General features: G+C 36.1%; 1 protein-coding gene across 1 annotated transcript; it reads right to left on the bottom strand.

Moving 5' to 3' along the window:
* Positions 1-1,720: 1,720 nt before the first annotated feature.
* LOC150086910 (PI-PLC X domain-containing protein 3) lies at positions 1,721-26,234 on the bottom strand. Its single transcript, XM_090372804.1, has 2 exons — positions 26,090-26,234; positions 1,721-5,102 (listed from the first exon to the last, which is right to left on the bottom strand). Exons 1-2 carry the CDS (start codon positions 26,214-26,216, stop codon positions 4,222-4,224), a joined length of 1,008 nt encoding a protein of 335 aa, XP_090228930.1. The 5' UTR covers positions 26,217-26,234; the 3' UTR covers positions 1,721-4,221.
* Between the last annotated feature and the right edge of the window lie 1,245 nt (positions 26,235-27,479).

Below are 27,479 nucleotides of genomic sequence, written 5' to 3'. Positions count from 1 at the left end.
ATGCTGACCCATTCATTACTCTATTTGCTTTCCATCCTATGACAGACTCAAAGGGCACAAATAGCAGACAAAAGCATCTTATGAGACTGTTACAAAAATTTTGCAGGTAGTGTTAAAATGTTTTTCAGAACATCACGTACAGTTCAGGTTCTTTGTTAATGGCTCTAAGTAATAGTAATATTTCACACAACACATATAAGAGCTAAACAACAGCATTTGTGGTACTGGATTTTTAAATTTAGGAGAATGATGCTAAACATATCTGGTCCCTTACATACAAATAAATACTCTGTGCACAGGTTTAAAGTAAAAAAAATAACTACATAAATGTAAATATTGTAGTAGCTAGTTAAGAGAATATATCAAACAATTCTTCTATAAGCTTAAATATCACACTGGCAAAGTACATGATATGTAAAATTTCTAAAGTCAAATTATTAATGTCCTTTAATTAAAACTTATCAGTACTGCTGGTTGTTATTACACAGCTTTTTACTATAAATATGTATTAAGATATTTCATGAAAACAAACACTGATTTACAAAAGAAAAAATGCTAGGTAAATTGGGTATTGAAACTATAAAAAGAAAGGGGCTGTTTACAACAAAAGACCCATAAAGAAGGTGTGCATGAGAAAATAAGTTCACAACTCATCTGGCTTAGCCTAAACTGCTTTGTGAAAAATGGACCTTTTTTGCTTTTCACTCCATTGTAGGATTTTTAATAATCAAGTTATTTGATAATTCTCGGAATTAAAAGAATCACCATTTACATCTGTGACTAATGTTAATTTAAGGATTATGAAACTGACTGCATTATTTTAAGATGGAGCGGAAGGAGACACTGTCTGTTTGGCACACTTGCCTACAATAAAATATGTACATATGAACTTGTTAATCTTATCTTTTAAGGTTATGCCTTAAAAAATAAACTATGATATTTCTTAACTGTACTGCATTTCCATATAGTACCCTACACTAGATGAATCTGAGATTGGCACATCAAACAGAGAAAGAAAAGTAGATGTCCTAGCTACAAATATAGATAGCATGAAGAATATGCTTCTCTGCAAAACTAATTACCATCCCTTTAAAATATATTGTTTGTTAAGCATTGTTCACTGATTAAATGACATTCAGCATGCATGAGGAGGTTGTTGTTGTATGAGCATTAGCAACTAAAGCCATATTGCTCCGAGGTTATGCAGTGGTCATGGGTTCGAACCCCGGTTTTATCAAGAAGCATGTGCTAGGCACTGCCGCTCCTGCCCACGGAGGTACAGAACTTCCTTGGTTACTATATAACTGGATGTCTTGAACATTGTTCCTATAATATCTGTAGGACTGGCTGGTAAACATCCTTCATAAGCATTAGAGCCACTACCAAAGTGTTACGAACTTTTGAAAAATTCAATCTTATTACCATTGAAATATTTGTAAATCAAAGTTGAAGTGGTTTGCACAACAAAGACGTACAAATACATAGTTAAGCTAAAGAATTACAAGAGTTATTTAAACTAAGATATTACCAGTTTTAATATTTAACTTTAATAGGCTCACATCCAGAAGGTTATTGCAATAGTAACATATTCCAATAAAGATAGGATTACCACTTTCAACTGTATAATGAAGTGAGAAACAAAAGTTCAACATATTTTTGAAATTTTAAAGCTGTTCTGCTCAAACAAGAAAAACTTTACCCCCCCCCCCAAAAGGCAAGATAAATAGAGACCAGTTGGAGCAAGTATTTTAGCTCTGCTCCATTAAATCTGTAGGTTTAATCCTTTGAACTGAATAACGGTGGAAACAAACATCAACATTTATTAATTGTGAAGGCTTGAGTACCTATTCACAATAATTATACTGAAGTTTTAAAATTTACAGACTGTGCTCCTTATACGAACCCTCTTTAAAACAATGTGAATTTGCCAGTTTTATCACTCCATAAGCAAGTCATGCCGTATTTCCCTTTAACTTAATTTGCTCATAAAACGTGTGGCACACAACATTGTATTTACACCTCTTAAAAGTTCATTCTATTCCAATGACATAAAATTGAATTAGATATAAACATGATTTAGGAAAAAATTGTGCAACTAAATACATTAATCCTTATTAAAAATTTAAAATATCAACACATATACACTCCTCTCTTTCTCCTCCAAGTCACCGAGTTTTATATGTACAGGAAAATTACTAAGTAGCCTTACAACTTGTCAGTTTGTAGTTGAAAAACAACACAACACAACACAACAGGCTTACTTCTAAAGTTCAAAAATACAGCTAGCCAAGAACTAACAGTTTGGAGAGTGCTACATTGGCATCTACAACTAAACTAAACAAGAATGTCTTGACACTACTTGAACTAATGAGTTAAATCAGATGTGTTGTTTTCAGTGATAGAGCATACTTAAATATTTGCATGTGGGGTACTGAGACTTAAGATATATATATACACAACAGCCCCAAAGTTAGTGTCTCCAATGTGTTGTGTTCCACAAAAATTATAGGCCTTTTATTGGCAAAAAGCCAGCTATTGCATATCTGAATGCACTTGAGAACTTTCTGTAATCAAAAATCAGAGACACCCATCTTGTAGAAAAAGTTATTCCTTCTAAATCATTCATTCTATTCCTAGGCTGCTGGATAGGTCATTATGGGCTCCCTTTGTTCACCAGACAAAATCCATATGATGTATTCCATAAAAGTTTAGAAAAAACAATTTCACTGGAATGCCTGCTGCATCACCATTTCATTTGTGCATGAAAAATCAAATTACAAGTGTTTAAACTTGTAATGCTACTTTGTAATTACCCTGTGTGTGCATATTAATAACATTGTTTCCATTACACAACTGTACAGTACTTAATTTTTTGCAGAAAACAAAAAGAAATTGCTTTTATTAATCCTAGAGAGGTAAGGCTCATGATTTTCACAAAAGAAATCACATTCCTCCCCCTCCCCTAAATAGTGTGCATGTGTGTCGCTTTTGGGACATTATAAAAACCACAACTGGTTTTACTGATGAATTTAATTATGTTAATTCTTTCAGCATAGCAAAAAATTTTAATTTTAAGAACACTCAAGCAATCTTGAGTGCTCTGAATATATGCAGAAATGTGGAACATAATTTCTTCATTATGTCCACAACATATTGCATACAAGAAAGGAATGAGCAACTGTTTTGTGTATATCAAAAAATTATCTCAACAGTTTTTACCTTCATGAATATTATAAGAATTTCCCAAAAACATGCAATGCCTGTCTAGGATTAACAAGAAGTGCATCATTACTCAACCACCAACTTTGTAACACCTTGATACAGTTTCAAATATCAAAATTATATATTTTATTGTTATGCATAATAAAATAAAAGCACATGATTGAATAATTTAAGATGCAACCTAGCATTACTGCAAATAGAATGTCTTGGCTAAGTGACTACTATATCCAGGGCCGTGCAAAGATGCTTGGGGGCCTGGATGCAAAAGGGGTTAAGGGGCCTCGGTGCACCACATCCAATGCATGGTCCTGACTATATCCTGTGATTATTTTATAATCAGTTAATATTGGAATCAATTTTTTTCTCCACACCTCATGGTTTGACAACTACTAACCTATACAGTAACATGCCAACTGAGTATCTTGATAAGGTTTCATGCACCAACTGTACATTGCTATTCCATAAACAAATTTCTTTCTTGGCTAATTAACATTTCTGAAGTCTTGAAAATTGGCTTTTTTTATGTTATACTACTTAAAACTGATAGAATTAATACAATTTAATTTTATATGATTTACAAGGGAACAGCAAATTTTGTGGATATAAAAATGGACATTTCAAAGGATAAGATGCAGGAACAAAAATAAAAGAAATACTATGCATACACTTGTTTTTATTAGCTATTAAAAAAAAAAAGCTACCACAAAGTATACCTAGCAGCCATTAGGTTGAGAAAAAGCTCACGCTGCCTTGTAGAGGAGGAAAAGGGGAGAGAACTGCTATGCCATCCACAACAATTAACATGTATCAAGAAGCATTTTTTCCCCATAAGAGGTCTGCTCCATGACTTGCTACCACTGCTGTGATGGTCTTGCTCAAGAAGTGTCCTAAGACATTAAATTCAAAAAAGGCAATCGAGTGCCAAAGTAAAAAATAAAAAGTCAGGAATCAACAGCTCTGTTTTCCTTTGGCCACAAATGTGTATAAAACAACATATGACTAGACCTTTACTTCATCTGTGTTCTCTTGGGGTGGAGATTTGTAATTTATATCCACCACCGAATGAGGAATGTTAAAGCCATCCATTTCAACATAGTTGCAGATTACTATGTTTAATCCATTAGTTCCTGCAACTTTGTCTTTCAACCATTTATGTAACCCAACATTGACATCAACAGTCATGTCATTTCTAAGATTTCCAAACATGTGCCAAAGAATATATAAAAGAGATGGAGTAAGAATTCCTTGGGTTACATAAAATTTATTGGATGGTCTTCCCCTTTTGTAGTTTTCTGTCAGGAAATTGAAAAGAGCTTTTGGACTCAGAGTATTAGGCCATGGATTTGGAATACTATCACTTGGCCAAAGGAATGGATGATACTGTGCAACAGGGTTCCTGTAAAATACCAATAACTGGAAACCTCGTTGCCACAGCCATGACAGATTCAGCTTACTGGTATCATTAAGAGATGGGCAGAGCATTGCCCCAAATATCTCTGTTAACTGATGAAGTAAATTATGATGATCATCATGACCCATGTCATAGAAATGCTGGAAATCTAACAGGAGTACCTCTTTATTGTGGTTTTGAAGAAAGTTCTTTATCTCTTTCAGTATACTGGCGACTGGAGAACCATATAAACCATGAACCACATATAAACTTTTGTCATCCTTCTGAGATGCAATTCTGAGATCAAAGTACCGTATTCCAGCTTCTAGTTGCTGTGTACAGTTGAGAACTTGGGTTCTACACCAGTTATATATGATGCGCTTAGACATACATCCAAACAGATGAATAAAGACAGAGTTGTATAATTCTGGTTCATCAGGTGCAATGCTCGATGTAGGATTGATGGAATAACTGCATGAATCGTGAGAACCTAAAAAATACAGATAGCACACAATTACTTTGTATAGTAATATATTTGCTTATTTTATACAATATATTCATAAGCAAACACTAATAAAACATTCTAATATCTCTGAATATAAAAAGTTAAAACTAGTGTTTACCTTCAAAAATGCATGGCCATCTTTTACATAAAAGATGACACTAATTATAATTTTTATTCTAATTATTTACAAAGAAGAGGCATTGTTTTTATTAACTAATTAAAAAAACAACAACAAAGAATTCAATTTCATTTATCATATACAATTTTAAACTGTTAACAAACCAACATCTTACAATTTGAAAATACTATAAAATAAGGGTCCAGTACCTGTACACAAATGTTTCACACTGTCTCAACTCCCCCCCCCCCACAACACACACATACACTCTGGCTTAATCCAAGATGAACAAATGGGGAAGGGGAGAAGAATGTCTGAGGATGGGTCTACCTGCATAGCAGCAATAAGTTAGATGACCATATTGCTCATGAATAAGAACTTCAGACTTTCAATGTGGAGTGGTAATTGGATGACACATGATCATCCTTTCTGTGCACAAAACTGCAATTCTTCTGAACCTCCCCTAATCCATTGTGACAGATGTTATTTAAAGACAGAAGACTAGGTGTTGCCCATAAAAAAAAAAAAAAAAATACAAACATCAACCTCAGAAAACATTTGTTCAATCACAGAGAAGGTAGTTTATACCCATGCATATCACCTATAGAAAACACCATGGAAGAGGTTCAAATAGACCACAGGAGCATCTATCAGTATATTCAGCCAACTGTAATGAGCATATATATGCCCAATACTAAGATCACCAATGAAAAATGCCATTTCCAACATTCATGAGCTCCAGAACAATGGAAAATGGTGCTATATAGAGACAAATTGCACTACACAATGTTTTGTTCCACTGGCAGGGGGTGGGTGTGGAGATTGCTTAGTTTCTATTAGTGTATCATTTTGACCACAAAATGTGCAATATATCCTTAGTTTGGTGTAAACAATCTAATGGGATATTCCACCTGCTACCTGATGGACCTGTCATAGTAGCGTCTCATTTATTATTTTTATGAAAATCTCAAACACAAAAGGTATTAAAACCTTCAATACTATAGAACTTACAGCATATTAATGGGTGACATGGAAGCCTATGATAGATATAAGTTGGTCTGTAACCAAGTCACAAAGGAGATTAGGCAGGCAAAGGCAGACTACGAAAAATCCTTGGCAAAGGATGCAAAGAAAAACAGAAAAGAGTTCTTTACATACTTGAACTCGAGAAGGAAAGGGATGAATCAGATTGGTCCACTGGATATTGATGGTTCAACAGTTGAGGATCCTGCTCAGGTGGCTAACAATCTAAACGAGTATTTTGCATCTACATTCACGCATGAGGAGTTATTCAGGAAGGAGAATGATGTAGGTAAAGTAAACATTGGCAGTGAGCTGGATGATTTTGTAATAACTGAGAGGAAAGTGGAGGAGAGATTGTTGAGGATAAACATAAAAAAGGCACCTGGGGTGGATGGGATCTATCCAGTTATATTAAAGGAGGCAGCAAAGGAAGTATGCAAACCCCTAGCCATAATTATGAGAGCTTCTTTGGACTCAGGGGAGGTACCCATAGACTGGAGATGTGCAAATGTAACCCCAATTCACAAAGGAGGATCAAAGGCTGACACAAGTAATTATAGACCTGTTAGTTTAACTTCTGTTCCAGGTAAATTAATGGAGGCACTGGTTAAAGAAGCACTGCAGGATCATCTAGACAAGAATTCAGTTATAGCTCAGACGCAGCATGGTTTTGTTAAGGGCAGGTCTTGCCTGACCAATTTGATTGGATACTATGATGTAGTCACAAAAGAACTGGATGCAGGGAATAACTTTGATATTATATATTTGGATCTTAGAAAGGCTTTTGATACTGTTGCACATGGAAGACTGCTGCACAAATTGGAGCAGTGTGGCATTGGAGGCAAATTGCTGCTATGGATAAGGGGATGGTTGAGTGGCAGAAGACAGAGAGTGGTAATCAATGGGCACTGCTCAACGTGGACTAATGTTATTAGTGGAGTTCCTCAAGGTTCAGTGTTGGGTCCGTTGTTGTTTTCGGTGTTTATGAATGATATTGATGATGGGATATCAAGTTTAATGTCCAAGTTTGCAGATGATACAAAGGTTGGCAGGGTCGTCAAGGACACTACTGACGCTATGCTGCTGCAACAGGATCTGGAAAGGTTGAACAGATGGGCTGAGAGGTGGCAAATGAAGTTTAACATTGACAAATGTAAAGTACTGCATATGGGAAACAGTAACCCCAGAGCAACGTATCAACTCTGCGGTACCACACTGACAGTGGTGGAGAATGAAAAGGACCTGGGGGTAATTGTGCAGGGAGATATGAAGTTCTCTGAGCAGTGCAGACGAGCTGCAAGAGTAGCTCATGGTGTCTTGTCAATGATATACAGGAATTTTTCTAGCAGGGATAAGGAGGTGATTATTCCCTTGTATAAGGCAATGGTTAGGCCACATCTTGAGTACTGTATACAGGTCTGGAGGCCTCATTTCAAGAAGGATGTAGAGCTGCTGGAACGGGTACAGAGAAGGGCAACAAGATTAGTAAATGGAACAAAGGGTTGCTCTTACGAAGAAAGGCTTAAGTTTTGCAAATTACAGAGTCTGGAGACTAGGCACCGGCGAGGTGATCTGATAGAGGTGTATAAGGCCTTGAATGGTTTGAGCATGCTCAATGCCAATGGGATTCTTCATCTTTCTCAGAATAATCACCTCAGAGGGCATAAATTCAAATTGAGGAAGGACGGATGTCGGATAGATGTGCGGAAATTTGCCTTTGGCCAGCGGGTGGTTGGTTGGTGGAACCGACTTCCATCACTTGTTGTTGAAGTTGATAGCCTAAACAAATTTAAAGCTCAACTGGACAGGTATTTCGAACGAACGGAGGGGTGAAATGGGAGAGGGTTTTTTTTTTTTTTTTTTTTGGGCTGATGCTGAATAAGCTTGCTTTCTTGCATCGTATGCCTCTACTAATGCTAATATGAGTTAAAGGTTGAGAAGATGAAAGAAGATACTTATTGACATTATACTTGAATTTCTATAGATTGTAATTTTCAGGAAATACGTGTGACGATTATTCCAAAACACTGAAGTTGAAGGGATAAATTTGAAAAAGAAATGGTTCTGGGAGTTTTATGTCAGAAAATAAAAGTATGTGACTGGTTAGGGAGGGGAGGGAGAGAATTATAAGCCGATTCAGAAGAACAGTGCCCATGGAAGTATTTATAGAAAAAACATGCAGCAGAAAATGTCTAGGAGACAGAGAAGGAAACTTGGTAAGAAATGAGTTATTGATTAACCTAACTGCCCTCTTTTGAATCGAGTCTAGAAGCCCAAGAGAGGTTATGGGGCACTGTCCTAGGAAAAATGCTCCATGGTAGGGTGGATTTGAGATTTGCACAGTGAGTACCTGTTTAGAAGGAAAATAATGCCAAGAGCAAAAGAGAAAATCCAATTTTTTAGATGCAGGAGAAGCAATATTTGTGATGTGCTTATCCACAAGAGAGATTAAAGTGAAGGTAATCCCTAATAAAGATGTGATCTTGTCTAGAGATCTGATTGCTATCAAAGAAAGGCACAGGGGCAGAAGAATTCCTTTTGCAAGATAAGGCAGGACTAAGTTTTAGAAGAACTGAATTTAACTAAATTATCTTTATTCCATTGGAGAATTACCTGGAGATCAGTATTTAAGAAATTCTTAGTGGACATTCAAGAATTTTTAGCTGTTTGTACAGGGAAAGGTTTCTTGAACTGGAACATCGAATACAATGTGCTGTTATTAGCAAAGCTATGGATATGATTTCCACCCAGTGGAAGAAAGTCATTAATATACAGGAGGAAAAGAGTAGAAGAAAGAAATGAACCTCAGGGAACACCAGCATTAGTGGAGAAGTCAGAAGACAGGACCATCTATTATCACCTGCAGGAGCAGTCAGAGAGAAAATGGGATCTTCAAATACAAAAAACAGTTGGAAATCCACAAGATGAAGATTTATTTAGAAGATCATTATGTCAAATATGATCAAAAGCCTTTGATTGAGTTTCACCAAAAGTTTCCACTGAATTTATCAAAAGATGGGTAACCGAAGCCAGTATATCACCAGTGGATTAACATTGGCATAATCCACACTGGTGATCTTGATTAGATGGAAGGTTAAGATAGTTGGGGTTTCCGTAGCCAAGTGGTCAGGAGCGGCAGTGCAGTAACACACGCTCTTTGAGTAGACCGGTTCAAGGCCCTGACTGCTAAATACGGTCGATCTGCCAACCTGCACTGGACCAGCGTGGCAGATTATGGCCCATTTCCCTAAGCATGAATCGTTGAGGAGGCTTCCATCCTGCAGTGGGTTGATAATGGCTGCAGTTTACCTTTTTATATGATTTGTACTGTACTCCTCTCAAAGTAAGTATGTTTTGAATTAAAACTCTGATCAAGGTCTTCTAGGACCAATCACAGGTTAGTTTGTTGCTGCGGGTATTTAAAATGAAAATGGGGATTCAGGAATTGTAGGATTAGATATGTTTGGCAGCTAATCTTTGTGAGCATCTTAATTGTGTAGGTGGGTTCAAAATTATGTTAGAAAGGAGAATAGCAGATTATTTTTTGAAGATATACTTATGGTTCTTATTTTTGTTTTGTTTTTTTATCTACTCTAATATGCATGTGATTATTGTTATCTATCTGCATGCATTTGTTTTGGTTAATATTGCTGGTTATGCAGGTTTCAGTGGTTGGGACCTAGGTAGTGTTCTCCCCAGAAAATTTTGCCAGCCGGGTGGAGAAGTGTAATACTTCACAATGTTATAAAATTTTCTGTTATTTATAAATGTGACAATCAATCCAGAGTGAAAATTAATTGCATAATTTAACATTATATGCTCCTGTCGCATTGACCTTGATCACATAGTATGTTCAAATTAATACTGATCAAGATCAGTACCATACGGTACCACGAGAATCGCTTAAATTTTAGCCAGATGGTCAGTCAAATTCACTGGGCAGTGCACCCATTCGATAGGTCCTGGAGAGAACACTGCAAGGTGTTCTTCAAAGCCCACTAGTGATCCTTGCACCAGGCATGGAAAGCTGGATTCGATTTTATTTGGCATCAGGCTATATCACATTTACAGTTATGTTCTTTAATTCTTTGAATAATCTTCAACTGGTTTGTCTGATATATGAATTTTAGCAATCTTTGCATTGAATTGTATACTGGGTGTTTAGTGGAAAGAGACTTCATCAGGGGAGAAGTGGGGAAGGAATTTTTTATTTTTAATGGTGTCAGTTCCTGTAAATCTGGTGTGCAACCCATATTTTTTGGCTGTGCTCTTAATCTTTTTGCTAATTTGGGGGATGGTAACGTACTCTTTTTCTGGTTCTTTATTAGATGCCTGTGTATTGATTGAGATTTCTCTTTTTTCATTTTAATTGTTTTCATTATGAGTTTTTGTGGATATCCATTGTTGATTTCTCTATTGAGTGCTTGATCTTTACATAGTCTATGAATGAAACTTAAGAATGCCAGTTTGTGTTCATGGGGGTGGTTGGAATTATACTTTATGGTAAGTCCTGTGTTGGTTTCTTTTCTATATATTTCTACTAAGAGAAAGTTATGCTTCTTTAATACGAGATCGTGGAATGGTATGCCATTGTCTTTCTCTATTTCTATTTTAAATTTTATACTTGGATATACAGTATTTGGGTAGTTATGAAAATTAATTCTTCTAACCCAGGTAGCAAAATGGTTTAAATGTTACCTTGTGGATTAACTTGAGGGAATCTGCAAGACTAGGGGAAGGGATTCTTTTCAGTGTGACCTGCACTTGTAGGTAGAAGGAATCTATTTTGTAGAGATATTCGTTTGAACAAAGGTGGTACAAGAATTTTTGCCAGTATCGCTTAGGATACCTTAAGAGTTTAGGAAACTCTGCTAGTTAAGGGCAGAAGGGTAATATAGATCCATGTTTATCTGATGATATGGGTCAAAGTAATGCTTGCACTCAAATCAAGAATTCATGTTTGTTGCCACAACAGCTGATGACAGCATGATGTTCTGATGGTAACAATGTTTCATATGGGTGGGATGAAAAGGATAGGGAAACAAGCCTAAATAACTTCAAGGGGTGTAATGAAGGTAGTAAATTATAGAAAAATACTTAAGTCTTAACTGTGTCTACAGTACCAACTGCGCAGTACAATACTCAGGGTAGTGGAGAATGAGAAAGGCCTGGGGTAATTGTGCAGTCAGATATGAAGTTTTTCAGAGCAGTACAGACAGGCTGCCAGAGCAGCTCATCAGGTCTTAGCATTAGCATAGGCACATGATGTATGAAAGCAAGCTTATATAGCATCTGCCAAAAAACACATACCCTTCTCATTTCACCCATCCATTCGCTCCAAATGTTTGTCTAGTTCTGCCTTGAATCTATTTAAGCTATCAACTTCTACAACAACAGATGGAAGTTTGTTCCAGTGATCAACCACCCACTGGCTAAAAGCAAACTTCTGCACATCTATCCTACAACTGTCTTTCCTCAATTTGAATTATTATTATTATTAGCTGTATGATGCAAGGAAGCCTGTGGCTTATGCTGCACCAGCAAAAAAAAAAAAAAAAAAGAGAGAGAGAGAGAGAGTAGTATCACCAAGGAAGAGAAGAATGATGATATCCAGCTTAGAATCCTAGGTGTGCCAAGTCCATACTCACCAGATGTGAGCTCCTGGAGTTAAATTTATGCCCTCTCAGGTGATTATTCTGAGCAAGAGGAAGAATCCCATGAGCACTGAGCATGCTCAAACCATTAATGGCTTTATACACTTCAATCAAATCACCTCGCAGGTGCCTAGTTTCCAGACATTGTAATTTGCAAAACTTAAGCCTTTCTTCATTAGAGAAACCCTTTGTTCCATTCACTAATCTTGTTGCCCTTCTCTATACTCATTCCAACAGTCTACATCCTTCTTAAAATGAAGCCCCCAGACCTGTATACAGTAGTCAAGGTGTGGTCTGACCATTGCCTTATACAAGGGGATAATCACCTCCTTATCCCTGCTAGAAAAATTCCTGTATATCATTGACAGGACACCATGAGCTACTCTTGCAGACCATCTGCACTGCTCAGAAAACTTCATATTTGCCTGCACAATTACCCCCAGGTCCTTTTCACTCTCTACCACTGCAATACTACACAGTTGATATGTTACTCTGGGGTTACTGTTTCCCATATGCAAGCTAGCAGAGATAAGGAGGTGATTATCCCTATGTATAAGGCAATGGTCAGGCCACACCTTGGGTACTGCATACAGGTACTACAAGAAATTTTTCATGTATACAACGAAGAAGAAAATAAATCAAATCAGACCCTTGTGCACTGGGTGTGGGAAAGTCTTAGATAACCTAGCTGATGTTGTGGATGAATTGAAGAGATACTTTGCATGTCTTTACTGACAAGTGATCCTTCATGCTGAGAAGAGTGTGCAAGTGAGGCGGAGCCATATGAAATTGGCAATTTCAAAATTGCAGATAACTGTTTATTAGAAAAACTTAAGCATAAAGGCAAGTAAGGCTCCTGGAGTCAATGGAATGCACCCAGTAATTTTGAGGAAGGATGCCACGGAGTATTGAACCATTGAAGTTAATGAGGGCATATTTGGACTCGGGAGAGATTCTTTTGGATTGAAGAAGTGCCACTGTATCACCAATACATGAGCCACTCAGAGGCCAAACTGATCAACTCCACTTTCTGTAATTTTCTCAATTTTAGTAAAAGAGCCCATGATTAGTGCTTAACTTTTCAGAAACCCAATAATTAACCTCAATAATTCTATTTATCACCATGAGACAGCAGAACCACGATTGGCTTCTGAATAACAGTTAATATTTTTCAGAAGAGATTGATTAACTCCAGTTTGGTCTCAACAGCTGTCCATAATAGAGGTTATTGTGAAGTGTTAAACAAGAAACAATCTACGGGTGTAAAATAAAGATGGCAAGTAATTATTATTGTGACATGCAGAATAATGAATGAGATAGTGATCCTCCAATACTCAGAAACCCCAATTCAAAGAAATGGTTTTCGTATTTATTTGGATTCATTGTCAGATTCAAACAAGGAAAATATTGTCCATAACCCAGCTACCGAAACAAATCATTCAAATATTGGATGGAAACGGAGCCGGAGTCCTGACAAATGGGCTCGAAATATTCAGAACTGTCAAAGACTACAAGGCATGCAGTACAAAAATAGGAATGGATGTTTAATTGGAGATAAAAGCGAATCAATCGAAATGAAATTTTTGTCAAGTGGACAGTTATTTGCCTAATGATTCAGATTTTGCCATTTCAAATCACATGCAAATAATCAAAACATTTTTTCTCCCACTGATTGGTACGAAATCATCAGAACATGTAAGAAGAAAAACCGTTTGACAGTGGTTGAGATGACTCATCAGGACTTTCTTTCCGCAAAACCATTGGAAGGTTCCATCACTAACGGAAAGAAAAATCAGTCAACTGGATCAATATGCAACGAATTAAATTAGAGAGGTCAAAACCACAAATTATACAATTCAAATTCATAAAAATAAATATATCAAAAAAGTTGTTCATATTTCTACAAATTTTCTGTAAACTTATGGAGTTAAAAGAAAATTTGTAGAAATATAAACAACTTTTTTTGATATATTTATTTTTATGAATTTTATATCTTGCAATATAAAACCTAAATCTTAAATAATAAACTATATAATATTTGTTGCTCTGTATATTTCAAGCTGAATTTTAAAAAACAATAACTTCATCAATTTTCTTTACTTTTTATTTCATGGAGTTGATCAGTTTGGTTTCTGATTGGCTCACAAAGAGGGTTCGGAGACAACGTTGGTAACTACTGACCAGTTAGTCTGACTTCAGTGGGGGAGAAAATCTTAGAAGCAATTAAGATTGAATAACACACATGGTTTTGTTAAGGGAAAATCATGTTTAACTAACTCAGTAATAGCATGAGCTGGATGTAGGGAATAATTTTTAAATAGTTTATTTCGATTTTAGCAAGGTCACTAATGACTCAGTCACTAACAAGAGGTTACTGTATAAGCCGAAACATGCTAGGATTACCGGGAAAATTCTAAGATGGACTGGTGTGCAGATGCAAAGCAGAAGGAAGAGGATTGTGATTAATGGATATTCTTCAGATTGGTGTGAAGTCAAAAGTGGGGTCCCCAAGGTCAGTTCTTGGACCACTGTTTCTGATTTTCATAAAAGACAGACGATGAGATGGCTTAATGTCAAAATTTGCAGATGACATAATGATTGGTAGAGCAGTTAATGATCAGTATCAAGCAGTGCTTGTTCAGGATTATTTGAACAGGCTGCAAGAATGGTCAGAAAAGTGGCAGCTATGTTTTAATGCATCAAAATGCAAGTTCTTACACTTGGGAAATAGCAACCCCAAAATAAATTATACACTTGGTGGGGTTTGAGTTAAAAACAGTAGAGGAGGAAAGGGATCTCAGAGTTACAGTATAGGCATATATGAATTTTTCTGAAATAGGCAGCCAGGAAAGCCCATGGTGTGCTATCAATGAGGTATCAAACATTATCCTGTAGAGATATGGAGTTCATAATCATACATTTGGAATACCGTGTTCAAGTATGCTGACATCTGAAAAAAATACATTTTCTTGAAAGGGTCCAAAGATGGACACCTTGCATGGCGAGATTGGCAAAACGGTCACCATATGAGGAGAATTCACATATGTGGGCTACAGAACTTGCCAGCCAGGCACCTCAGAGGTGACCCAAGGTTTATAATTTTATTAACCCCTCTCAGAAGAGGGGTTATAAAATGAATAAATGTGGAATTTTTACTTTATAGCAAATTCCAGAGGGGGAATAAATTATAATTACAAGGGGAAGAGGATTTAGACTAGATTGTAGGAAGTTTTCTTTTAGCCAGTGAGTCGTTGAGGCTGACAGTTTGAATAAATTCAAAGGTCAACTGAATAATTATCTATATGAGGACGGAAGCAAATAATTTGTGTATTTTCTTATCTGCTTTTTTTTTTTTCTAGCTAGTGCAGCAAAAGCCTCTGGCTTCCTTGTACTATAGGCTATTACTATATCTATCCCAGTATATGGATTTTAGAGGGAAATTGTCTAAGACTGTATCTCCCAATGCACTCATGATTTCTGCTAGGAGGGGAGAGAGGATTGTCCATACTTAGTCCGGCTTTTTGTTTGTATAGGTTGTTGGAGAATTTGAAGTAGCCTTTCCCAACTGAAAGAGCAATTCAGTTCAGAATATCTTTTGTGTTTGTGGGGGGGGGGGTAATATTATTTCACCAATTTCCAGTTCTTTATATACCTACACATCGTGCTACTAAAAGAATATTTAGGAGAACTGAGATGAGTAGTGGTTAAATCAACTGATAATTAGGATTCTATCAAAAAAAAGTAATTTTTTTTGATAGAATCAAACTGAACTGAGACCACATACATTTGTGAAATGAACGAAGAAGTGTTTGGGAGGTTTAGGTCTTTTCGCAGCAAAGTTTATTCTCTTTGTTTGACTTTTCACAATGTATTTACTAGAGAAAAGGTAGGAAGACATGTATGAAGTAATAATACATGTCTTCCAGAGTTAGATTAAGGACCAAAAATATACCCAGCTCCTAGACATAGCATGGTCTCAACAATATCTGGTCTGGCCTTTGTATGCATAAAAAGTAAAGTGCAGCCATTATCAACTCACTGAAGGATGGAAGCCTCCTCAACAATTCATGCTGAGGGAAATGGACCATCATCTGCCATGCTGGTTCAGTGTGGGTTGGCAGATCAACTGTATTCAGCAGTCAGGGGCTTGAACCCCGGTCTACTCAAAGAGCATGTGCTACTGCACTCCCACTCCGCTAAGGAGGTATGCATATCTGGTCCTTAATCTAACTCTGCAAAAAAGAAGTCCAATTGTGTCAGGTCTGATGAGTGAGTTGGCCATGCAATTGAAAGAATGATTATACCATTAACCAGGATCATCCTGAGCAATTTGCCATTTTATAGTGTCTCACAAAACCAGTGATAGTTCCTTCTATGAAGAGGAATAGGATATACACCATTCTGAAACTTGCAGCATAAAACACTAACTTTTAGGCTGTTCTAAAATTATGAGTTTTTCACTTATCCACACTCGGACATTGGGTACATTCACCTTGCCTGTGTCAGGAAACATGCATTCATCATTAAACACTTAATAAGCTCTTCATCGTCTGCCACCTTAGTAAACATGTCCACACAAAATGTTTGACATCTAATCTTGTCATTAACCATAACAGCTTGTACCATCTGCAACTTGTAGTTTTAGATACAACCACTTCCACAACATTCTCCATGCATTTTTTTGCAGTAACTTATCTGCAGGATAAGTGTCTCTATGCTGCCCCACTATGTTAAATTTTATGGATTCTCACTTCCTCAATGGTACACAATATTGGGTAACTACAAAATTCTAATGCTAATCATAGACCAAATGTCTACTCACTGGATTTTTACCAAACTTTGTATGAAATTTCTACTTAACTTCCACAGATAGACTGTTTCTTCCAGCCACAAAATAAATTTCTCTTTCTGCATTAGTGTATGTCACCATTCATGTTTATGCTATAACAGCCAACTTATAATAAACAAAAAGCAACCAATAACAAATAAAAACAAACACCAACTTAAACTCTAAATCTCACCATCAGCACATGTTGACTGTAGTGAACACATTTACAAACTTTAAGTTGTGAAACTACTTCCAATTTGCAGTTATGCTTTTTTCAGAAAACTTACAACTATGCAATACATGCATCATGTACTACAATATTCTAAACTGTGGTTTTCATAAGATCAACTGGAAATTAGAAATCTGCACAAGTAAATTATTAGAAAAGTTACTGTAGTCATTTTGTTTAAAAAATTATTTAACATTTAAAAAATTAATTTTTTGTTATAAAACAATGTAAGAAAAGTACATTTTTTTGCAAAAAAAAAAAAAAAAACAGGTTTGCTTTTATAATCCCTCCCACAACAATCACCTTTGGAAGATGATTTTAAAAAAGTGGCAATGCTACCATCCATCCAAACAAAGTTTTCCCAACCATCCCAACTTTTATCTCTATAGCATCAGCAAATTCACTACCTTCCAAAAAGTATGCAGACACATTTTCACACTAGTATCATTGCCCATTCATTTAGTAGCATGTCTGTCCTCTTTGGCTGCTACAATGTACTCTGCCCTCTAGGGTAGGTTTCACCAACAAATGATATGCAAAAGCAAGTACAGTCCCCCCATTCCTCCTGCAAACAAAGGCTACTTGAGCTACTTGTGTAGGATACACTGGTCTGACATTCCAAACTAACATTCCAGTTCATCCCATAGGTTCAAATCAGAACTGTGCACTAGCTATTTAACTTTTGTACATCTGTGCCCATGAACCCTTCTTCAATGACACAGGGCATAAGAACCCCACAGTCAAGTGTTCAAGAATAAAGAACTACGTGCATTTGAGTGATGTGGTTCAAGCTTACTTGACTACTAAAATACAAGGATGTTATTGTATTCTCTCTATCTTTGAACTCCTCTGGCCATATATCGCTATCCTGGAGAGTATAAATAGAAAATTTAAAGTTTAAAATATCCTTTTAAAATAAAAAAGTCTGCGCCAAAATAACTGCCACATGACAGATGAACTGTCCAAAATATTACAGTAAATGTCAACATTGATGATTCCACCACATAATCACCCAAGGCCCTATGCCATACCATGAGAAACAGCACCACACCATACCCCCCATTATCACAATATACTTTGGAAACAGACATTCTCCAGGCATCCTTGACACCAACTACCCATCTAAATCAGAATATGGGGTAGCAAAATTCTTTACTTCCTAGAACTGACTTCCATTTCTCTATGAACCCATTTCAGAATTCACTGCATCATGCAATACAAGACCCCTAACTGCAGTTTGTGATGTTTCTTCCACTGGTCTCCCATGAAAACCAAGGCTATGAAGCTTCGTAAGTTATGGGCTTATAAAGAAAGGACCTCAACAGGTGTTGAGGTCTTTTCTGACCTCATCATTACTCACAAATCAGATGACATCACAGGGCTTAAAGTACAGAAATCATCACTGTCAGGTAGTGATCAAGCAATTGTCAGTTGGAAGATGAAGAAAGATGTTGCAGTAGTTAAAGGTAAAAGCATGAGTTTTAATTTCAGAAGAGGGTACTTTGGCACTTTAAGCACTATATGGCATCTATTAGTTGGCCAGAATGCAGAGTGAGGTTAAATATGTTTGAATTATAGAATATCTCTAAAGCAAAAATCACAGAAGCCATGAACATATACATACCAATAAGAAAATATTGCAGGAGGAGGATGCCAAAATGGATGAACGTGGCACTGGTCAGTCAAATAGAACAGATAAAGATAGCATGGGATAACTACAGGCCAACAAAAAAAGTACTGACACTTAACAGCAGGAAAAGTTGATCTCTAATATTTCCACAAGTAAGGTTAGAGAGGCCAAAGCTGCATATGAGAAAGCACTAGCTAAGAGAGCAAAGAATGGGGACAAGGAATTTTTCGTATATGCGAATACAATGAAGAAGAAAGCAAATCAGATCAGACCCTTGTGCACTGGGCATGGGAAAGTCTTAGATAACCTAGCCGATGTTGTGGACGAATAGGTACTTTGCATGTCTTTACTGACCAAAGACCCCTCATGCTGAGAAGTCTGTGCAAGTGAGGCCGAGCCATATGAAATTGGCAATTTCAAAATTATACAAAAACTTTTGAGCATAAAGGCAAGTAAGCCTTCCGGAGTTGATGGCATATACCAAGTAATTTGGAGGAAGGATGCCAAGGAGTGTATTGAACCACTGAGGTTAATTATGAGGACATATTTAGATTCAGGAGAGATTCCTTTGGATTGGAGATGTGAAAATGTATTGTGAATACATTAAGATGGTTCTAAGAGAAAAGTTGGTAACCACAGACTGGTTAGTCTGACTTCAGTGGTAGGGAAAACTTTTAGGAAATGATTAAGAGTGTAATCCAGGAACAATTAGGCAGATATGGCATTCTGAAGAACAGATAACATGGTTTTGTTAAGGAAAAATCATGTTTAACTAACTTAGTGGACTATTTTGATACAGTTGCTTATAAGCTAGATGTAGGGAACAAATCTGACAGTTTATTTGGATTTTAACAAAGCATTTGACTCAGTCCCTGTGCCTCATGAGAGGTTACTGTAAACTGGAACATGTTGTGATTACTGGAAAGATTCTAAGATGGATTGCTATTAAAGCATGCTGCAAGAGAGGAGCACCATACAGTTATGACTGCTACTGAAGAAATCATCACTAAACTGTTGACGGCAACCATTTTGCCTAAAAGTGCAAAAGTCTTGTGCACCCATTTATAAGGGATGATCTAAGTTGGAAATAACTACAGGTTGGCAAACTTAGACTTCTATAGTGGATAAGATAATAAAATTAATAATTAAGAATGCAAACTTGATAAAAATAAAGTCAAGGAAAGTTGTGCCTAACAAACTTGCTTAATTACTATGTGAAGTCAAAGCATTTAAATGTTGGAAATAATTTTGGTATTGAATATCTGGAATTTAGTACAGCTTTAGATACTGTTCCTCACAAGAGGGTATTATACAAATGGAGTGTGCTGGGATTACTGGGAAGGCACTTAAGGGGATCAGGGGCTGACTAAGCGAAAGCAAATATATGTTGGTAATTAATGGAAAATCTTCAAACATGGACTAATGTAGAGGGGGAGGTCCCTTGAGGTTTTCTATTTGGGCACTTCTTGTTTCTAATTTTCCTCAAAAAGACAGATACAACAGTTAACAATTGGGACCATGCTATGCTATTGGTTCAGAATAACAGATTGATCAGGAAACACACGGTCTGAAAAGTGTAATCTTGCTAAATGTAAAATTTTTGCATTTTGGATAAAGAAATACGGGGAGGGGGGGTTTACATACAGATTAATGTTTAAAGAATTACAGGTAGTTCAGGATGAGAAAGACTTATGGGTTATGATATAAGCAGATATAAAAATTTTCCTTACAATGTAAGCAGGTGACCAGAAATGATTAATGGCCTTTTCCAGAAGGGAAGAAGAATGTACATTATTATATCTCTTTATTTAGTGATGGTGGGACCTATTTTGGAATACTGTATTCAGGTATGGAGGCCTTACTTAAAAAAAAAAAAAAAAAAAGGCAGAACTTTTAGGGAGAATCCAAAGAAGGGCAACTAGATTGGCTGGGTATGCTAAGAGTTGTCCATATGAGGATTGTTTTAGAAGATGGAGTCCAGCACCTGGAGGACAGATATCTCACAAGGTAACTTAATAGAGGTGTCTAAAGCCCTTAAAAGAATAAACAAAATGAAGGGGGAGATATTTTCATGTTAGTAGTTGAAACAAGAGCAACTATAACAGTTTGTGGAAGCAATAGAAGATTAGAATCTTTCATTGCACATTCAAGCAATGTGTTGCTAATCGCCAGAATAGGGAGTCTGACAAGGTTCAAGGCATAAAATGCATTCTTATTGAATATGGGGATTTTTTTTTTTTGCTGATACAGAACAAATGTTTCCTTGCATCATTTTGCTTGATTAACACTAATTTATGTGGCGCATATGCCATCCTTATATACCAATCTGAGCCACTTATTAATTCAATTAAAACCCACTATAACAACAGCAGAGTCCAGCCTATTTTTGCTCCTTCCTTTTAAGAACAAGTGGAAAGGAAAAATACTAGTAAAATAAGAAAGTGTAAAAAAGGCAACACAAGACATGAGCACAGCTTTTGAGAACAAATGGAGAAATGCCATTTCTGCACTTGTTCTCAAAATCTGTGCTCCTATCTTGTGTCACCCTTTTACACTTTCTTGTTCTACTGGTGTTTTTCCCTTCTGTATGGAAATTTGCTCATATCCAGAAATGGATACAAGCAAATTTCATTCTCCACTAATAAAGCGGCTATTTTAAGTCCATTTTTGTGCATCAATTTCTTAAATAATTCTTAAGTTCAAATTACATCCCAACTGCTACATAATACAGGTTTGTGTTTACACGTATGTAAAACTTACTATATTTAGGGAAACAGACAAAACACTAATCTGTTTGCATGTGCTTATAGATGGCAGTAATAGTTGCAGGAGGGTTAACATGTTTAATTGTCTGTCTGTCTCACTCCCCCAAACCTCATTGTTACAGAAAAATAGTTGTATATGTGTGTGTTTATTTGCCTATCAAATTCACAGTGTTTGTTTCTTTTGCTTTTTTCTTGGCACTGTATTGTTAAAATGTTTAATCAAAAGCAGAGGAAATGTCTGAACCACCCTGACAATTTCTGCTGTGTTCACATGGATGGTTTACACCAAAAACTTAAAAGTATTTCTAAATGTGCATATTCTTTGTACTTTGGTTGCAAGATTGATAAAAACTAAATTCGTGATCCATGTATGTGGCGTATTACCTGCACCACAAATCTGAGGATTAGGCTAATTAGGAAAATTAAAAGTATGCCTTTTGTTCTTCTATGGTGTGGTGAGAACCACCCAACCACATTGACGATTGCTATTTCTACATGAAAAAGATATCAGGGATGTCCAGAAAAAGGCAAGCACAGCATCTAATATCCTAACATATCATACACAAAGCCTGTTCCACAAAGGCTTGCTGATACCAGATCTGCCTAAATTATGGGATAAATGAAGCAGTGATGAACATAGCACAAATTCTTGTGTTGCAGACTTTGATTGTCCACTTCTGCAGACTTGGACTACCAACCAGAAAGTTAAGACTGAATAAAGCAGGAAGTGGATTCTTCTACCCAAGAGGAGTATTCTCCAATTCAACAGATGCAAAACTGCAAGAAAATTTTATTTGGGCCTCAAATAAAAAGTCTTTTCAGAGATGAGTACAGGCAACTCTCAGTTTATGAATGTTCGATTTACGAACGTCACAATCTTTCAAATTTTCTTAAAGTCACCAATAGATAGAGTTCCTTATAAAATGAAATGCCAAACGTATAGTGAACATAATTGTAAAATTTAAATAAACTTTTAAAAAATGTATTTATTACAATATTTATCAGGAAATTGTTGAACTGGGCAATAAAATGGACCTTGACCTTGATGTGACTGACGTGAGAGCTTTTGGACTTGCATTTTGAGGAATTAACAACCAATGAAATAATTGAAATAGAGACATTTAAATTCTGAAGTGACACAAGAACCTGATATTCCACAGCCTCCCAGAACATTTACAAAGCAGAAAATGGCTGCAGCTTTTAAATCAATTTCTGAGGGGTTGGCAATCATTGAAGGCGCAAATATGGAAAGATTTTTTTTTTTTTTTTCGTTAGTTGTTGGCGCATCGGCTTCTATGGCCATAATACACCTCCCAAAGTTTCTGCATTTTACTCTGATCCAAGCCTGAGGCAGGATACGAACCCGCAACCTTTGGGTTGCCATGCAGGCACTTTACCCATCTGGCTAGCCCGGTCAGCAAATATGGAAAGAATTGCAAACATTTTAAAAAAGGTGGAAAACCCAGCTGTTTCTTCATTATCAGATGCCCTTCCATCTACCTCATCTGCACCTAGTGTCACTTATATGGAAAATATTGACAAAAGTTGAATACATATATTATGTTACTACTCATTTTCTTTATTTCTATTTTGTAACTCTTATGTTTTTAATTAAAATTATAAAGTAAGATGTCTTGTTTTTTATTCTTTATTTTACGTCACATATCGTATATGATAAACCATAATGCATACATACATTATAATAAAATGCATTGTACAGACCAATCGATGTTTAGTACATGGTTTTAATGCTTTAAAATGGCTGCCTAATTTATATGATACATATCGTAAAAGCTCAGGAATGCAAGATATACATACTGAAACTGAACAAAACGTAAAACGAATGAAGTCTTGGAACGGAACTCGTTCGTAAACCGAAAAAGTTGCCTGTATTTGCAATAAAGCTAAAGAATACTGAAAACTCGCAGCTTGGCAATTGTTTCAAGCAGTTGGGCATGAATTTCTTGAAAGAAGGAAATTATGAATCTCCAATGTCAACTTTACTACAGTGTTATAAAGATGGGAGCTGCTGGATGTCTTTAAAAATCCATTTTCTTCATTCCCATCTCAGTTTTTTAACTCAAAATTTAGGAGATATACATGATGAAAAATTGGTACTAAGATCACTGGAACACTGCTAGTTTTTTTTTAAGATGGGAAAGTAAGCTCTGAGTAGCAAACAATTCTATGGAAGTAGAATGTATGTACTACATACATTGTTTGATTAAATTGTCTTAAAATGAGTAAGGCTTATTTTTAAGATGGCACATGTATTATTGAATGATATTTGAAACTAGTCATTCGTTAAGTTACTAAAATTTCAGCACATCTTTCAATGGAGACGTGATATAGACAGTATTGGTATTTTTGGAATCAGCAGGCCAATTTCCTTTAGAATCTGCAACTTTTGTTCTGGAGGTATGAAAAAAAAAAAAAAAAAAAAAACCTTTTTTTGACTAGTGTTATTGGAGTATTAGTGGAGAAATCCGACTTCCAACTCTTAAGCTATCTCAAACCTTTCATCTGTTTGACAGTCACCAATATTGATTCTGTCAGTGTTAGTACTGCCATTTGATCTCTAATCTGGGCCAGATTTACACATACACTAAACAAGCTACAGCTTAGGGCCTTGCATTGCAAGGGGCCTCCATCTTAAAAAATCCTTTTATAATATTGTCACAGGTGAACCATAAGCGAGAAGGGCCTCATACATGCCATAGCTTAGGGCCACAAGTTTAAATCCAGCTCTGTCTCTAATAGAGAGGCCAAGCCTGCATATGAAAAAGCACTAGCTAAGCTAAGAAAGCAAATCATATAAGACCCTTGTACACTGGGTGTGGGAAAGTCTTAGATAACCTAACTGATGTTGCAGATGAATTGAATAGGTAATTTACATGTCTTTACTGACAAAAGCCCATGCTGAGAAGAATCTGTGCAAGAGAGACTGAGATATATGAAATTGGCAATTTCAAACAGATTAAAATTGAAGCTGCTACTCATATTTCCAAGGATCATGTTTGAAAAATGTCTTAAACTCCTATCTTAAAATGCTAGTCTAATTTGCATTTGCAAATTAGACTAACCACTCTTAAGTCTAATTTGCATGTAATAAGATGCTATAATATTGTGTAAAATAAATGTATCTATCATCATGGCATAATAGTGTATCGAAGCTTAATTTATAGATGACTAATCCTTACAGAGAAAATGACTACATCAAGCCACAATTAAATATTAACTTTTTTTTTTTTTTTTGTTCAATTATTGAAAAGTTTTGGGTGATATCTTTGGTCATCAGGTACACTCACAAGGTAAGGTCTTTGGTTGGCAGCATTCCAGTTTCCTGGCAGAAGGGCAGAGCCACTTAGCAATAATATTAGCCATCTATGTTTACTTGCTTGATGCCTATTTATTCTTTTTTCTATGGAAAATTTCAAAATGTTTTCTACTTTATTAATTTATTGAATTTTCAAGTACTAAAAATGAACTTGCTGATATCTATGCAAGATTTTCCAATTTTTTTTTTTTTTCCCTGATAAACTGAATTGTTTAAAAGCGTGCTTAAAAAAAAAGTCCAATGAATCAAAATACATGTTTTCCTATGCTTATATACTATTTTCCTAGCTCAATACGTGGGGAGGGGGGGGGGGTTTCCAAGGGATTTCGTACAATGAACATTGCCGACCAGTCACATCACTGCCAGATGACTCCGCCCTTTAATCGGGAACTGGTGACACTTGGGTCCGATGCCACCACCATTCAAGTGTATCCCCCGATTGTCTAAGTTCACAAGTTCTGTATCCTTTTTTTGTGTGTGTGTCAAAAAAAAAAGCCAGCAAATAATATGCATATACACCACACACCATTTAAAGTGTTAAATGGCCAACACGATTAATTAGCACTTCTTAAAAACAAAGATGGAAAGATACGCTTTCTTTGAAACCAACTGACACTCGCCAGCATTATGGTTTTAATCTGAACTTCAGAATTAACACTTTTCCCGCAGCAAACAAAATTATTTCTCGATAATGGAGCTAGTATATCAAAGGAAATTAATTAATACACCGTCTGGAGGCGTAATGCATTTGGCGCCGCAGAGCAGTTGTTGCATAGGCGAGTGCAAATAGTTTCACCAGCTGATTTTTTTTTTTTGTTTTTCCTTCGCTCATTAAACTGCGTATATTGAGGGCCACATATTGATAATGCAATGTGACATTGACTTCATTACAATAACTATTTTAAACGAAACAATGATCTAAAATTAAAAAAAAAAAAAATGCATAATACGGAAGCAATTTTGACCATGTGCAAATACACTAAAGTGACATTTTATATTTTTCAATCGCTGCAACATTTAACGCTTGAAGTTAATATTTGCTTTCGAATCTTGATCATAAATACTGCACATTCGAACACTGCTCTGGAACTGTGAGAGAAGCATTTATCGATCGATTTTTTTATGTTCGAATAATTAAAAAGAGGGTAGCCATTTCTGTACAATATATTATGACCAATAATTCCAATATGTACTTGTACCATTGCAATATATTCTAAAGCACTGCTCAAGTGCATTTTTATTGTAGTTGCGCTAAAAAGAGAAGAAAAAAAACAAACAAAGATCGCATTGCCGCAACAGAACAACCCGCTGTCGGCGTTGCGTGCTCGCTACGTTAAGCAATGGATATAATCTCCCACGGTTAAAATAATGATTAAAAAACTACTTACCCGGAATAGCCACGCAGTTTAAAGGAATGTGATGCATACTATCTGGCAATTGCTCCATCCATCTTTCCAAATTTCGACTGTTGCTTTTATCATTGCTGCAAACGTCAGGCCTCTTCTCCGCATCCATTTTGACGATATGAACAGATCAATTTCGATTCGCCACTGAGCTCTGATAATCATCACAGGAGGGCGCTCCAAGCAGCATGAGGGGCAATGTACCAAGCCATTTACAACCATCATAGAAAGATGGTGTGCGAGAAAAGGTTTCTCAAAACTCGGTAATATATAACGAAAATTATATTTCACAATGTAATTTTAGCTCTTTGTTAATATTTTGAACAAAGGTACACGCAAAAGTACTGATTATCCTGGGACTCTTGACGCTAGGGATGTGTTTATAATTTTCAGACCATAGACAAAACATTCTTATGTATCTACTGTAAAATACTGCATGAGCAAATTTTTTTTTTTTTTTTGTACAAGCTTGCTTCTCATTTCGCCAACAATTAAAGTTTAAAAAAGTCTAGACAAAAAGGCAAGCCTGTTTTACTTAAAAAAAAAAAAAGGTACTGTATAATCAGTGGCATAACTGGGAGGAGAGGGTGTTCAAACCAACCTCATCATTCAGTCACTTGGACACTGATGCGGCACCTTTTAAATTGTTTAGAAAATGAGACAAATTTTATATATGGCCCATTTCAACTTAGAAAAATCTTTAACAATGTAGCATATCATCTGAGACAAATGCCAATATAAACGAATTCTTCCCCTTCCTGAAAAGAATTAAATCTACCTCTCCCAGCATGGACTTTGACAGGCACAGTTGGTCTTCGCTGCCTTTGCGCCATACTTTGCAATAACAACAAATTTAATGACAAATAAAATCCTTTTTAAATATTCAATGTTCGTTTTAAAAAGTACCGATATGAGATGAAAATTTTGAATCACCAATACTGAAATTCTAGTTATGCCATAATGGCTGTAGCAGGTATGTACCTGTTAGAAAGCAACTACTTACACATAGGCCCCCGCAAACCACAAGGTAATTTCACTTGGGCGCCACAAATTCTAAATAAATTGTGATAAAATTACGTAACTAAAAATACAAAAGCTTAATTAAGGGGGATATGGCTAAACCTGATGACAGTTACGTTAAAAAAATTTAAGGAAAAGTGATTTTTTATTAAAATAACATTTCGCTCCTATATTAGCTAATCAAAACTTACTAGATATGCTCCCCCAGTAAGTTTTGATTTTCTCTATTCTGTTTACAGGCGCCAGATTTCAAACTATAATGTAATTAATGTAACAGAACCTGAAATAGGAGTTGTTAGGGGAGCAACCAAGTTAGGCCCCTATATTTGCTTATACTATTTTGTCAGTGGCAGAA

The sequence above is a fragment of the Mastigoproctus giganteus genome, chromosome 4, assembly GCF_048544385.1.
Source record: "Mastigoproctus giganteus isolate SK-2022 chromosome 4, ASM4854438v1, whole genome shotgun sequence".
NCBI classification, from domain to species: domain Eukaryota; kingdom Metazoa; phylum Arthropoda; class Arachnida; order Uropygi; family Thelyphonidae; genus Mastigoproctus; species Mastigoproctus giganteus.
Note: the sequence above shows the minus strand (reverse complement) of the source record. Positions and strands in the feature narration are given on the sequence as shown.